The following is a 14,703-nucleotide window of genomic DNA, read 5'->3' on the forward strand; positions in this document are numbered from 1 at the left end:
CTTCTTAGCTCCTAATGGCTAATTTTGTTTGGCAACGTCCTGGGAATGAAAGTGCTCAAAGTCAAAGCCTTAGAAGGAGCTTAGATAGTTTAGCAGGATTTCTTTTTCAGTGTGCTCCGTCACTCAGTTCTGAGATGGCACACACTGACTGACACATTTCACGGTGACCGCAGGATGTTTTATGTTCTTCCTTTCCCCTCAAGAGTGTAGTTCTTACACTGCAGAGAATAGCCTTGTGCTTTACCCCTTGTGCACACACGCTGGAGTGTTGAGGGTGGAGACCATGACTAGAAGTGCTGCTTGTAGGCTGTGTGCACACCCAGCTTTAACCTGGGTTTTACAAATTTGTTCTTTTGCCAGCTTACCATTCTCACTAGCAGCTCTTCAGTCCCCATCATCCTGTCTTGGTGTCAGAGTTACCTTGTATGAACTGATGGATATGATACAGGATCTCACTGATTTAATGAGTATTTCCAAATTGTAAGCCATGAGAATACAAGAGTCCTTCCTTGCAATAAAACTACTAAGTTTGTGCGTGTGGGGGACTTTACATATCCTCTGCAGTTTGAAACTTTGGATTTCCCTGCCCATGACTTTTCTATTTTATGGCACCTTTACCTGTGATGGTAGGGATTAATTCCAGAGCCTCAGTGTGCAGAGGACTTCTACCACCAGAGCCATGCCCATTCTTTGTAGAACTTTGTTTTGAGCCACCCATTCTCCTCTCCCTGGATCTCAACTTTCTACTGACATTATCAAGTTCTCAGTAGCATGAAGGTGTGCCTATGTGCTCTGTTCTTGCCTACAAATCTATTTGCATTGCCAATGGCACCTAGGGCCTGGTGTGGTGGTATAAGCCTCTAATCCCAGCACTCAGCAGGCTGAGACAAGCATTACCACAAATTCAAGGCCTGCCTGGACTTCTTTCAGACCAGCTTGGGTTGTATAGTAAGGTCGTATCTCAAAGTTTAAGGGGGTCTGAGATGCAGCTGAGTGGGTGAAGTGCACAGGGTAGACCAGGCCCTGGAGTCCATCCCTAGCACTGCATGAACTCGGTTGTAGTGTAGTATTGCACACTTAATATCAATCCCAGGCAGGGGAAGGAAGATCAGACATTCCGGGATAGCCTCAGCTACATAGCAAGTTCAAGGCCAGCTGGGGTACATGACACCCTGTCGGGTTTGTGTGTCTGTGTGTGTGAAGATTGGAGGCCATCTTGTCAAATTCCATTGAGATCATGAATAGAATTTTGATTGGAACAATATTATTTGGAGAAAAGTATCCATTTTAGGGTCTACTTAGGTTCCTCTTGATAACTGCTTCATAGCTTCTTTGTGGTGCTGATTTTAGAATTTTATTAATTTAACTTAGTATGCATGACACTCTAGTTGCAAGTTTCTACCACTGGAACCCAAGGCGACCTCTACAGGAGCTGTCCACAAGCTGTCCCCTAACCTGGCGGTGTGTTTTTATTTAAGTTAATTGTGTTTATGAGCACTTAGGGTTTCTATTGCCGTGACAAAGCACCATGCACTAAAACAGAGGCAAAGGAAAAGTTTGTCCTATTGATACTTGATTTAGATGTCTGTTCATCAAAGTTACTCTCCTAGTTTTCTAGGGGGTCTATATAATTAGTTGCCGCATTTTATCACGTGGTCTCCTACTTCCTTCTGTGGGTTTCCCCCCAACCATACCTCCTGTGTTTACTTTTTTAATGTGTACCTGAGCGTGTCTGCTGATGTCTGCCAGGTTCAGATCCCGTAGAACTGGATCTGGATTTCGAGGCACTTTTGGGGGTGCTGGAACCGAACCTGAATGCTGCAAGGTGGCTTCCGCCCCTCTCTGCTTTCTCAATGCAATGAATTAGAGTTCATTAATGAACTAACTTGTTATACTGAACTTGATTCCTAACTCCGACCCCTCGGGGTATTTTCCCACCACAGACACTGTGTTACTCTGGCCCGCACGCCAGAGCGGAGGGTTAGGGAGATTTAGGAGGGGGTGAGTCCACCACGTGACCCACAGGGCTTGAGACGGACAGCGACTTTTCGGTGTAACCGAGGGAACGCTCCTGCCAGTTTAAGCAGTGGGCCGGAGGAGCAATTCTGATACTCGCAAGCCCCAACGGCGATTCGCACCGGAAATCGAACGCGCAACTCCGGAACTGAATTCAGCAGACACCGCCTCCTCTTGGTTTTAGCTCTGCCTCTTCCGCCCCGAGCCGGGCATCCATTGGTCCGCGCGGCCGCATAAGTAGCTGTGCGCAGGCGGATATGACCCTTTCCTCAGCTGCCGCCAAGGTGCTCGGTTCTTCCGAGGAAGCTAAGGCCGCGTTGGGGTGAGGCCCTCACTTCATCCGGCGACTAGCACCGTGCCAGCAGTCCACAACATGGCTTCTGTCTCCGAGCTCGCCTGCATCTACTCCGCCCTCATCCTGCACGATGACGAGGTGACGGTCACGGTAAGTGCGTGTGTAACCGCGGGGCGGCCACGTGTTTCCTAGGCGCACCAGGCTGCGCCCGGACTCCTCGTATTCTCGGGAACTCGGTAGACTTGGAGGCCCTGGGGCGCATGCGCTCTGCCCTGCGCGCGCGGTCTAACCTTAGACGTGTGAATGCCGGTCCCGAGCGCGCTTGTTAGGTCAAGGGTTTAAAGTGAGTTGTTTTACTTCTGAGTTTTAGGCGTCGAACTCAGGTCGTCAGGCATCTGGGACAGTCCCAGTAGCCACTGAGACATCAAACCTGGCCGTTGTCCACTTCACCCCAAATAGGGAACATAACTCTGTATAAGCGACTTCTCTGACTTGGTTCTAACTGCATTCCGATCGTTCTGATGGGTTGGCGTTTGTGTTCCAGGAGGATAAGATCAATGCCCTCATTAAAGCAGCTGGTGTCAGTGTTGAACCTTTCTGGCCTGGCTTGTTTGCAAAGGTAAGTTTTGGGTTAGGCTTGCTAATGTATGATTTCCTATCTGCTTGTACTTGTTGGTGTGGCTTTTATGTCGGGCCCTGGTTTCTAACAGTCCGTGGTTTGGTTGCCTCTTGAGTTTGGGCATTTGAAACAGTCAGATTTTTGTAAAATGGGAAGCTACATTTTATTTGTACAAATAACTTTGTTTCTGGCAAGTGGGGTCAACCACCCGGTGGGGCTGGCTTCAAAGAGTTTAGAAACTTTAAAATTATGTTCATCACTTGGTTCTTTGGGTTATTTAGGACAATTTTCCCGTATATAGGAGGAAGTTTCTTTTGTACCGGATACATGGATACATGTCCATCCTCTACAGGAAATAGTCTTTTTTGGTTTTTCGAGACAGGGTTTCTCTGTGTAGCCCTGGCTGTCCTGGAACTCACTCTGTAGACCAGGCTGGCCTCGAACTCAGAAATCCGCCTGCCTCTGCCTCCCAAGTGCAGGAAATCAGTCTTGATTGTGTACTGATTTACTGTAGCCCTGGACATTGATCTGGTCCCTGATGAAAAAAATCTGAACTGAATCATTAAATCCTGAAGCACATGACTAAACACCTTTTCTGTATCCCTGTGTTGTAGGCTCTGGCCAATGTCAACATTGGGAGCCTCATATGCAATGTAGGTGCTGGTGGGCCTGCTCCGGCAGCTGGAGCTGCACCTGCTGGTGGGCCTGCTCCATCCACCGCTGCTGCCCCAGCTGAGGAGAAGAAAGTGGAAGCAAAGAAAGAAGAATCCGAGGAGTCAGAGGATGACATGGGCTTTGGTCTTTTTGACTAAACTGCTTTTGTTGACATGTCCAATAAAGAGCTGAACCTGTAGGTGGGCTGGTCTCACTTGTGTGCCACAAAAGCTCTTGTTTCAGAGATGGTAACAGGTCCCAGAAAATGTCAGGGAAAGAGAATCTTGAGAGTTACAGGCCTGAATCAGTTGCCTAAGAACTGGACCATCTGGGTAGAGTGGACGGGTGAGTCTATCTCCAGAAAGGCCTCTTCCAGTGACTGTTAGGTTCAGAGCACCTGTTTAGTGCCAGCCATTTGAAAACTTAAGCCGTGGAAGTGCTTAACAGGACTGAAATGTAACTCTTACTGTCCAAGATGGCAAAATAACTGGGTCTCCCAACAGTTGAGTATAAAGAACTTCACGAGGGTCATGAGAGGATCTCAGAAACTGTGATAAGTAAGCACCCTGACATCCAGGATTACACAGGATGGGACAGCAGCATCTAGAAGGGCAGGGGAACCTACCTCTCCGTTGTTGTACCTTTGGTAAAGCATCAGCTGAAAGGATTAAGGCATGCAGCAAGGCTTGGTGTGTGACTACAACTTCATATGGGCATCTCAGTCCTTAGGACCAGAGCCTGAGGCTGACTTTGTGGCAGCTCTAGGTAAGAAGCCAGGTTCCCCATTGCTTCCACCTTAGTGAAGAGGCAGGGAGTGGGTTCAGGACTACCCTGAACTACAAGATACATAAGTTTTATAGGTATGGTTTTCATTGAATCAAAGTTAAGAACCTGATATGGTCCAGTGACAGTTGTGACCTTGGGCTTCAGATCCTGGAACATCCCCTCCAGTGACACAGAATAATGAATACAACATGGCAGGACCTAGGCTGTTATTTTAGTTTGGCTCATAGTTCTGGGCGTCCAGGGTCTGCTCAATTTTATGTGCTGTGTCTACACCTGGCTTGTAATACTAAGGATTATATTACCCAGTTAAAATGGATTAGGACTTGTTTACCTCCCTCTTCAAGGAAACCTTTTGTGAAGTTGGGTGGGTGACAAGGGTCTTCATTGTAGCCTTGGTTAGCCTGGAACTTTATTAGACCTGGCTGACCTCAGAAATTACCTGCCTTTGCAATTTAATGGGGCTACTGGGCCCCTGGTTTTTTTTATTGTATTGTAGCCCTTGTTTGAGAGTGGAGATTTTGAGATATGATCAGGAATTCTAGGGTGTCTAGTCTGGATTATAACACTAGAGCAAGTGAGATCAGAGAGTGAAAGTACTCTGGCAAGCCTGGTCCAGTTCCTAACCACAAGTATGCTATGGCATGTGCATTTATACACTTTACACGAAAAAGATGCTGTAAAGCAGCTGGGGCACCTGTCCACCTTGCCTTTAGAAAAATGGGTGGGACTCTGGCCAGACTGTAGTCAAGTCAGGAGGCAGGACTTATCTTTTTCCCACTGTTAGCTTAAAAGTTCCTGTTGGGAGGTGCCACTAGCCATCCAGGTTGCAACCAAATAACGTGAGAGATCTAGAAATTGGGCACCACAGAGGGTGGGGTTTGTGATGCTATCAGGCCCAAAGCTGAAAATTCTACAGAGGAATCACCACATAGGTAAGTGTTACCATGTTGAGCTAGTGTGGATGAGAACCTACCGTAGAGCCGGGCAGTGGTGGTGCACGCCTTTAATCCCAGCACTGTAGAGGCAGAGGCAGGCAGATTTCTGAATTCGAGGCCAGCCAGGTCTACAGAGTGAGTTCCAGGACAGCCAGGGCTACACAGAAACCCTGTCTCAAAAAAACAAAAAAAAGAAAAAAAGAGAACCTACTGTAGAGTTTGACAAAAACAAAACACTCCCAGAACTACGTTCAGGAGGCCCACCTCAGGCTGGATTAACTTTACTGCTCTAAATTCCCCGTTTTATATGGACAGCTGGCCTTGAACTCACTATGTATTAAAGAATGGCCGTTATGATCTGGGTTTGCAGGTGGACATACTAGGCAAGTGCTGTGCCAACCGAGCTGTCCCCAGCCCTGCCCACTGCCATAGGAAGATGGCATTAAGTACACCTATGTGTCATTGCTTGTCTGCCCCGACTTTATATATATAGTGTGTGCTCTGTGTTATCTTCTGGCACCTACATACACTCACAGACAAATACACATACAAACAAACAGCAAAGAGAAGGAACATGGCACTTGAAGAACAACACCTGAAGTTGCCCCCTGCCCTCTGCACGTGTACATGCATGCAAACACTCAAATACTCCAAGCTAGGAATGGTGGTACACACCTGTAATCTCAGAACTTGGGGAGTAGAGGCAGGAGAGCTAGTTTAAGGCCATCATAGTTACCTACCCAAGTCCAAGGACATCACTCATGTGCTCTAGTTTGTGAGTACCCCATGAAAAAGATGGGGTTATGCTAGCTAGACACACTTTTACTCTCATCTAATGGGAGTGTGAGAATGAGTACTTTTTGGCACCAGGTGATAAAGGAAAACAAGCAGTAATAACCTCCACTTTACATTATAGGTAGATCTGAGAAGACTGTAAGTTTTAACTCCTACCTACTGTGAGAGGAAAAGGAATACGGAATGGTTCATCCCAGAATGTTGACTGTGATAAAGGAGACAGTTTGAGGGAGGTGCTGAAGAAAAAGTTCATTGAGAGAACACAGCACAGGCATATGGAAGCAGGGGCTTCTCAGAAGATGTGTCTGGGTCAGACACTAAACAGCACACACCATTAGTCCCAGCACACAGAAGACAGAGGTAGGCGTATCTGAGTTCAAGGCCAGCCAGGGCCCTGTAATGAGATCCTCTTACAGGTGGTTTGTGTTGTGATCGCAAAAGAGGGCAGGCAGTATTTGTTGAATATTAAAGTCAGGAGGGGGAAAAAAAAGAGGTGTTATAGGGTTTTTTAAAAAGATTTTTATTTTTGTGTCTGTATGTGTGGGTGCCACAGAAGCTAAAAAAAAAAAAAAAAAAAAACAGTCATTCCCTCTGGAACTAGAGCTAGAGACAGCTGTGTACTGCTCAAAGCTGAGAAGCAAACTAACTTTAGGAGTGCAGTGTGTTCCATCTCTCCAGCCCAGTGCAGACAATCATAGCATGGACAGACTACACTGAGGAGCCTTTTGTGCTACATGTGGTGAGACTACAGGACAAGAGAGCTAGCCTTTGAGCAGGCTAGTAATGTGTTGAGCACACAAATGGCATGTGTAATAGTACTAGAGATTTTTTTGTGTGTGTGTGAGAAACATTAACGTTTTGCATCCGAAAGATAATGTTGGTAGAATTTTTTTAAAAATCACCAGTGAACATTTAAGACTTTTGACCTTGCCGGGTGGTGGTGGTGGCGGCGGCGCATGCCTTTAATCCCAGCACTTGGGAGGCAGAGGCAGGCGGATTTCTGAGTTCGAGGCCAGCCTGGTCTACAGAGTGAGTTCCAGGACAGCCAGGGCTACACAGAGAAACCCTGTCTCGAAAAACCAAAAAATAAAAAATAAAAAAGACTTTTGACTTAAGCCTGTATATAATTTCCAGGGTTTTTGTTTGTTTTGTTTTGTGTTTGCAGGGGTGTGGGGAGATTGTTGGTTTGTTTTAAGGTAGGGCCTTCTCACTATGTAGCCTTGGCTGGTCTGAAACTTAGATCTTCCTGCCTCGGCCTCATGAGTGTTGAGATTAAAAGCATGTGCCACCATGCCCAGCTTAACTTCCAGTTTTGAGCATTTGCCAGGCTAGGGGAATAGCTTATTGAAAAAAACACTGCACAAACCTGAGAACCTGAGTTCAGATCCTCAGAACCTACATAAAAGTCCTGTGAGCTATATATAATTCCAGCACTTGGAAGGCAGAAATGGAAACCCAAGTCAAGCTTGCTAGCCAGACGGGAAGCATTGCTAAGCTCTGGGTTCACTTAAGAGATTCTTCCTCCGAGAATAAGTGGACATCGATATCGGAAGACCCAGTGTCAGCCTCAGGCCTCTACATGCATGTAGACACATGCCCACACGAGAGAACACACATGCACATTGTGCTAGCTGTTTTTTTTTGTCAACCCGACACAAACTAGGGTAATCTGAAAGAGCCTCAGTTGAGAAAATGCCTCCATAGGATTGGGCTGCAGACAAGGGCATAAAGCAATTTCTTAATTAGCGATTGATGGGGAAGAGCTGAGCTGGGAATCTGGTCCTCTGGAAGAGCATCCAGTGATCCTAACTACTGAGTCATCTCTCCAGCCCCAAGAAACAAACCTTTGTAGCTATAATTCTTTGGGGAACATGTTTACAGACAGCAGATATGACTTCACTATATAGTGCACTGTAAAAAAGTGCACACATATGGCCACAAAAATAACTTCCTATCTTGGCATAAATGACTGGCTGGTTTGGAGGCTGCGAAGTATTAAAAGTTCAAGAATTAGGCTACATAGGGAGACCTTATCTAAAAACAAGATCATGATAAAAGTTTTATATTAGGGCAGTCAGTGGTAGCACACACTTTTAATCCTAGCGCTTGGGAGGCAGATGCAGGCGGATCTCTGTGAGTTCAAAGCCAGGTACTTTATCTGCCAGGAAGTGGCAGTGCTTGCCATTAGTCCCAGCATGAGAGGCAGGCAGATCTCTTGAGTTTGAGGCCAGCCTGGTCTAGAGTTCCAGTGTTAGTATTCTGTCTAAACTCCACCTCCACAATTACCTGGCAACAGCCAGGTAGGCCTGGTCCACTATAAAAGGGGCTGCTTGCCTCTTCCTCTTCTCTCTTACTCTCTTAATCTCTTACCCTCTTACCCTCTTGCCTCTCTGTGTCCCCCCTTCCTCTCTCTCCACGTGATCATGGCTGGCCTCTACTTCTCTTCTTCCTCTTCTTTCCTCTTCTTCTTCCATCTTCTTCCCCCCACCTTTGCCCTATCTCCTGAATAAACTTCCCCCTTGGAACCGTGTGGTCTGGAGTGGTCTGTTTGCTGCGGTCGGACTTCTAACAACTAACATCCAGGACAGCCAGTACCTTTCATATAAAACTACCTGCCCTCCCCCAGACAGGGTTTCTCTGTGTAGCTTTGGCTGTCCTGAAACTTGCTCTGTAGATTAGGCTGGCTTTGAACTCACAGGTGGGGGTGCTGTATTCTGGTTATGCCTTCTCTTGAGTGATCTGGTTTCGGTTTTTCTTGAATGGCTGGCTAACTGTGTGAATTATTAGATGCATGATGGACAAGTTTGGCCCAAGTAATTGTAGTTGTTTATGTGCCTTCTTAATTTTCATCGCTGGTGTTTCTGTTTGGTATTGTCCAGGTGCTGGGGTTTTCCAGATTTTACCACTAGGGGGCGATCTCTGCAGGCCGTTCTTTCTGTGTCGGCTGGGTTTTGTTTGTTGTTTCTTTGTTCCAGATTATGCCATTGAGTGGCGCCCTCTACATGCCATTGTTTGTTGTTTGTCTTTCTGTCTGAAAAACAAAACCAAAAAAGTTTCCTATCCTCTTCGGGATGAAAAATTTCCAGTCATACCAATGCACTCCCAGAGTCACCGCTCCAACCTCAGATTGTCACTTGCTCCCACAATTAGAGCCATCTCTTCTTGCTAGAGCTCCTGGTCGTATTAATCTTTTACTTTTTGGAGTCACCTAAGTTTTCTAACATGGGACCACCAAGTCTAAACTCTCACTCATTCCATGAAACTTTCCCCCCAAAGGGTTTGAGTTTGAGGAGTACAGGGTTCCACTATCAACAACAACAGAGGCTATGCACCACTTACTGTGCTGTTGAGAGGCCCTCTTATAAAACAAGATGGCCAGTTCCCTGAACCCAGATATTATGAAGACAGTTTGACTCAAAGTCACAGGAACCCCTAGGCATCCTGGTCAGTCCCCTTTATCAGTGGTTGGCTCTTGTTCAAAATTCCCTCGATTGGCTTAAGGGTTTGGCTCTGGGGATTATTCTCTAAAATAAAACAAAATTCTTCCATGGTACAGTGAAGTTTTCAGAGTAAAGAGAACCATTTCCTCTTAGCACAGGAAGCTACTGAATCTGGTTTTTCTTTTTCCCAGAAGGTTCTCTGAATTAATCCCAATCCCATCCTCACCCTTACAATAGAGTAAACTAACAAAAAAACAAAAACAAAACAAGGGCGGTGGTGGCGCACGCCTGCCTTTAATCCCAGCACTTGGAAGGCAGAGGCAGGTGGATTTCTGAGTTCGAGGCCAGCCTGGTCTACAGAGTGAGTTCCAGGATAGCCAGGGCTACACAGAGAAACCCTGTGTCGGAAAAACAAAAAACAAAAACAAAACAATACAGTAAACTACATTTACATTACTTGGTAACATTGTATCATAACTCTCATGGTCTTCATTCTGTCCAATCAGGTAAAGTCTTACTTTCTTCATCTTTCAAAAACAATTGCCATGCCTTCTGGGAAATCATTCAGAAAAATTCCAGTTTGATTTAAATGTCTGTCCACTATTCTGTACCCCAAATTATACAACATTCATCCAAGATCTTACAGTACTCATATGTGATATTATGTTTAATTCATATGTGATATGTGTTAGTATTCTGTCTAAACTCCACCCCCACAGTTACCTGGCAACAGCCAGGTAGGCCTGGCCTACTACAAAACGGACTACATGCCTCTTTTCTCTCTCTCTCTCTCTCTCTCTCTCTCTCTCTCTCTCTCTCTCTCTCTCTTTTTTTTTTCTCTCTCTCTCTCTCCCTTGCTCTTACTCTCTTGATCCCTCTGTCCCCTCATCCCTTCTCCCCTCCCCAATGGGAGGGGAGCCAGGAGGGTAATAGAGAGAGAGGGAGGCAGAGAGAGAGGAGTAGAGGAGTAGAGGCTGGCCATGAGCATGGAAAGAGGGGGAAGGGAAGGGGGAAGGGGCAAGGGGACAGAGGGATCAAGAGAGCAAGAGAGAAGCAAGAGATCAAGAGAGAGAGAGAGAGGAGGGGACACGCAGCTCCTTTTGTAGTAGGCCAGGCCTACCTGGCTATTGCCAGGTAACTGTGGGGATGCAGTTTAGACAGAATACTAACAATATTATCTTTACAGATTTTTACAATGAATAAAATCTGTTATGTAGAGAATTATTTCAGCATTAATTAAGTGCAATCAGTGGCATTTTTAATTGATCAATGGTATCTTGTTATTGGGTATTTTACTTGTACAATGAAATTTTCACAATATACCATATATAACAAGGGCTCATTTTTATTAAAAACACACACACACAACAAAAAATTAAAAACCTGTGTCACGGGCCTCCTGCTGACTGGCCTGCTACCTCTACTAGGCTCCCTTCCTCCTTGTCTGTAGCCCACCTTCCCCATCTCTCCCACCTCTCCCAGATTCATCCTCCTCCTCCCCAACCTCAGGCCCCTCCATCCTGTCCCACCCCACTCTTTGCACCCCACACCTGTCTCCCATTTCTACTTCACCCATTTCCCCTCCTGGATCTGTACCCCCGTTTCTTCTACTTTGTGGTTATTTCTCTGCCTCCTGGTGGAGATACCCAGTTTCCCCAAACCTCCTGCACTTCCTTCACCATGACCTTTGGCTATCATTTGAGAGCCTGCCACGCCCCTGACCAACTCAGGTCCCAGCCCTGTTTCTCCATTGTGGGAGGCTCTCCCAACTGCTGGAGCAGAAGGCAATGACTTAGAGAAAGACGGTGCCCTCTCCTGATCTGTCCTCCACACCTACCACCCACCTGATACAATTGCCAGAAACTCTTGACTTTTTTTACTTTAGAGGAAAGAGAAGATATTAGGGCAGAAGCAAGAAAAGCTCTTTGATCTCAGCCATGGGCACTGATGCTAAAAAGTTACTGTCTCTTCTCACCATCCCCACCGTGAAACAGGGTTCTTCCGTGTAGCCCTGGCTGTCCTGGAACTCAATTTGTAGACCAGGCTGGCCTCAAACTCAGAAATCTGTCTGCCTCTACCTCCCAAATGCTCAGATTAAAGATGTGCACCACCACCACCCAGCTCGAAAGCTACTGTCATTTGAGGCAGCTTTTCTATCCAAGCACCCTGATGGGATCCCAGTACACATGCAGGTTTCCAGGCCCTGAACGCTTGCCACTGATACCTTATGACTGAAATTCGGGGTACTGCTCAAAAACCCACTAATTTATCTAAGACCACTGAGGTTCTTCAGGGCTCAAAAGAGTATCTTGGGACATTTCTTGAGTGATTACAAAAAGCTTTCAAAGTTTACACCCCTTTTGACCCACTGTCTCAAAAAAAAAAAGTTAAAATTTGCTTTTGTCAATCAGCTCCAGACACGTGCAAAAAGCTCCAAAGGATAGGGAGAGGGCTTTAGAGGAATAAAAACATCTCAGTTCATCAAAGTGGCCCAAAAAGTTTGCAATAACCAAGACACTAAAAGGCAGAGGCAAGCTGCCTTGGCTGCATACACACACAGACACACACAGACACACACAGACACACACAGACACACACAGACACACACAGACACACACAGACACACACAGACACACACAGACACACACAGACACCAGTGGTGGCACACGCCTTTAATCCCAGCACTTGGGAGGCAGGCGGATTTCTGAGTTTGAGGCCAGCCTGGTCTACAGAGTGAGTTCCAGGACAGCCAGGACTACACAGAGAAACCCTGTCTCCAAAATAAATAAATAAATAAATAAAATATAAAAAAAAAACTTAAAAAAGAAATTCCAAACTCAGAAAAAAAAAAGTAATCAGGGTTACAAAGAGAAACCCTGTCTCCAAAATAAATGTTAATTAATTAAATTTTTAAAAACTTAAAAAGAAATTCCATCCAAAACCTAGAAAAACAGACCACAGAAAGATGAATAATAAATTAGAATAAAGGGGCCGGGGCTGTATGAGTTTAGAACCTACAAAAGGGCCCTGGGGCCGGGTGGTGGTGGCACATGCCTTTAATCCCAGCACTTGGGAGGCAGAGGCAGGCAGATTTCTGAGTTCGAGGCCAGCCTGGTCTACAGAGTGAGTTCCAGGACAGCCAGGGCTACACAGAGACACCCGGTCTTGGAAAAAAAAAAAAAAAAAAAAAAAAAAAAAAAAAGGCCCTGGGTCACTTCGTCAATAAAGGGCCATGCAATTAAGCTTTTGGTAGACACTAGAGCTCTGTTTTTTAAAAAAAAAATTATTAGAATACAAGTTTCTTTTTTTAAAAGTCAGATTACCAATGAAAAGTTACCAGTACAAGGAGGCACGGAGAGCCTCTACCTCTTCTGAGCAGGATCTTTGGAAATCAGGTACGACCATCACTTCTACTCTCAAAAACTAACATCTCCTTTACACCTGCCTACTGACTTGGCTTAACCACCTCTTTGTCTAAAAATATCTTCCAGCTCTCCCAGACTCCACAGCAAAAATCAATTCAGACCCAGGGACCCTGCTTCAGCAAAGTCCTAAGCTTCTGCTACACCCACACCAATAATGGTTTGACAATATTGTTTTCAAAAAGATCTATTTACTTCATGTGAATACACTGTAGCTGTCTTCAGGAACATCAGAAGAAAGTATGGGACCCCATTACAGATGGTTGTGAGCCACCATGTGGTTGCTGAGAATTGAACTCAGGACCTCTGGAAGAGCAGTCTGTTCTTAACCACTGAGCCATCTCTCCAGCCCCTTGACAATATATCTTTTTTTTTTGGGGGGGGGGGGGGTCGAGACAGGGTTTCTCTGTATAGCCTTGGCTGTCCTGGAACTCACTCTGTAGACCAGGCTGGCCTTGAACTCAGAAATCCGCCTGCCTCTGCCTCCCAAGTGCTGGGATTAAAGGCGTGCGCCACCACCGCCCGGCCATTTTGCACTCTTATAAGAAAACTTTCTCATACATTATTACTGCTGTTACTAAAAAACTTTCTCATGCCCAAGCTGATTGCATAGCTTTATTCCCTGCTCTTGGAAACCAGTCACAGCAGAAGTCAGAACTGTGTAGGGATAATGTTTTTGCAGACTGTAAAGTTTACGCTTGTGTTATTCAAATGCTTTCTCTACCCTCATATCTTGTTTACAGACACAGCATTGTAATCATATACGAAGACTCTTTGTCTCAACTTTGTGTAAACAGTTCTTACCATTTATTCTGTCTTGTTGATAAATGCTGATCACCCAGTGGCTGGGCAGAATAGTGAATAGGGTGGGACATCTGCCAGCCAGAGGTAGGAGAGAGGGGATTCAGATGGACTGGGAGGATGGTGGAATTGGAGCCATGAGGAAAGAGTCCAGAAGTCACAGAAAAGCCAAAAAAGCCCAAAAAGCCAGATCAATAATAACATGTGAGTATCATGGGATGGAGATGCGGGGTAGCCAGATTAGCATAGGAGGTTAAGGTAGAACATCTAATTGCTCAGCCATTGAGGTGTAGTTTCAAATAAATCTTGCCTTCTCTGTGTGGTTATTAGGGACTAGCATAAGGTAAAGAAATACAGCTGCTGGATTAATTCACTGCAAATATTTGTATTGATGACAATTCATTTACAGAGCTGCTTTGTTTACTTAGCCACCATAAGCTTGGACTGGAACCAACCACCTAGCGGCACTTCTTGCACCTATGTGTAAGCTTTTGTGGTATTTGCCTTTATAAGCTGTCCCTGGGATGGACTCTGTTATAAGAGAGACAACTGAACCTATTTAGAGACAAGCTATAAACTGATCTCTAGCTAGAATGCCCCATGGGATATTGTAGTTCCACTGGGGATCCACCTCGGCCCCAGCTAAGTATGCTGCATCAGTTTAGTGAATTTCATCAGTATGTGCTCTGTCAAGTCCCATCCTGGTTGGCCAAGTCAAGACATAAATGTTAGAGAGGAGAAGCTAAGGAGATAGAACAGGGCCAGAGGTATCAATGTTTCCCAGGATCGGCTGCTAGGTGAAGGTCTATATGCTGAGATACAATGCAAATTGAGTGTGACAATGCCACCTTAGCACTGTGTTGTACTGTTGTACGGCAGCTTTAAGTGCTTGGAAGAAGGTTGAAGAAACAGGAAAAAGTCTGAACCATTTACTAAAATT

General features: G+C 45.6%; 1 protein-coding gene across 1 annotated transcript; it reads left to right on the plus strand.

Annotated features, from left to right (window-relative positions):
* The first annotated feature begins 2,260 nt into the window (after nucleotides 1-2,260).
* LOC143439264 (large ribosomal subunit protein P1) lies at nucleotides 2,261-3,783 on the plus strand. Its single transcript, XM_076925352.1, has 3 exons — nucleotides 2,261-2,461; nucleotides 2,856-2,930; nucleotides 3,545-3,783. Exons 1-3 carry the CDS (start codon nucleotides 2,390-2,392, stop codon nucleotides 3,740-3,742), a joined length of 345 nt encoding a protein of 114 aa, XP_076781467.1. The 5' UTR covers nucleotides 2,261-2,389; the 3' UTR covers nucleotides 3,743-3,783.
* The last annotated feature ends 10,920 nt before the right edge of the window (nucleotides 3,784-14,703 follow it).

This window comes from Arvicanthis niloticus, chromosome 26, assembly GCF_011762505.2.
Source record: "Arvicanthis niloticus isolate mArvNil1 chromosome 26, mArvNil1.pat.X, whole genome shotgun sequence".
Taxonomy (NCBI): domain Eukaryota; kingdom Metazoa; phylum Chordata; class Mammalia; order Rodentia; family Muridae; genus Arvicanthis; species Arvicanthis niloticus.

What these genes read in the sequence shown, in the direction of transcription:
- LOC143439264 (XM_076925352.1), top strand. Translation starts at nt 2,390, where the DNA reads ATGGCTTCTGTCTCCGAGCTCGCCTGCATCTACTCCGCCCTCATCCTG. An exon ending in ATGACGAGGTGACGGTCACG is followed by an intron (nt 2,462 to 2,855) that starts GTAAGTGCGTGT and finishes TTTGTGTTCCAG; the next exon opens with GAGGATAAGATCAATGCCCT. An exon ending in GGCCTGGCTTGTTTGCAAAG is followed by an intron (nt 2,931 to 3,544) that starts GTAAGTTTTGGG and finishes CCTGTGTTGTAG; the next exon opens with GCTCTGGCCAATGTCAACAT.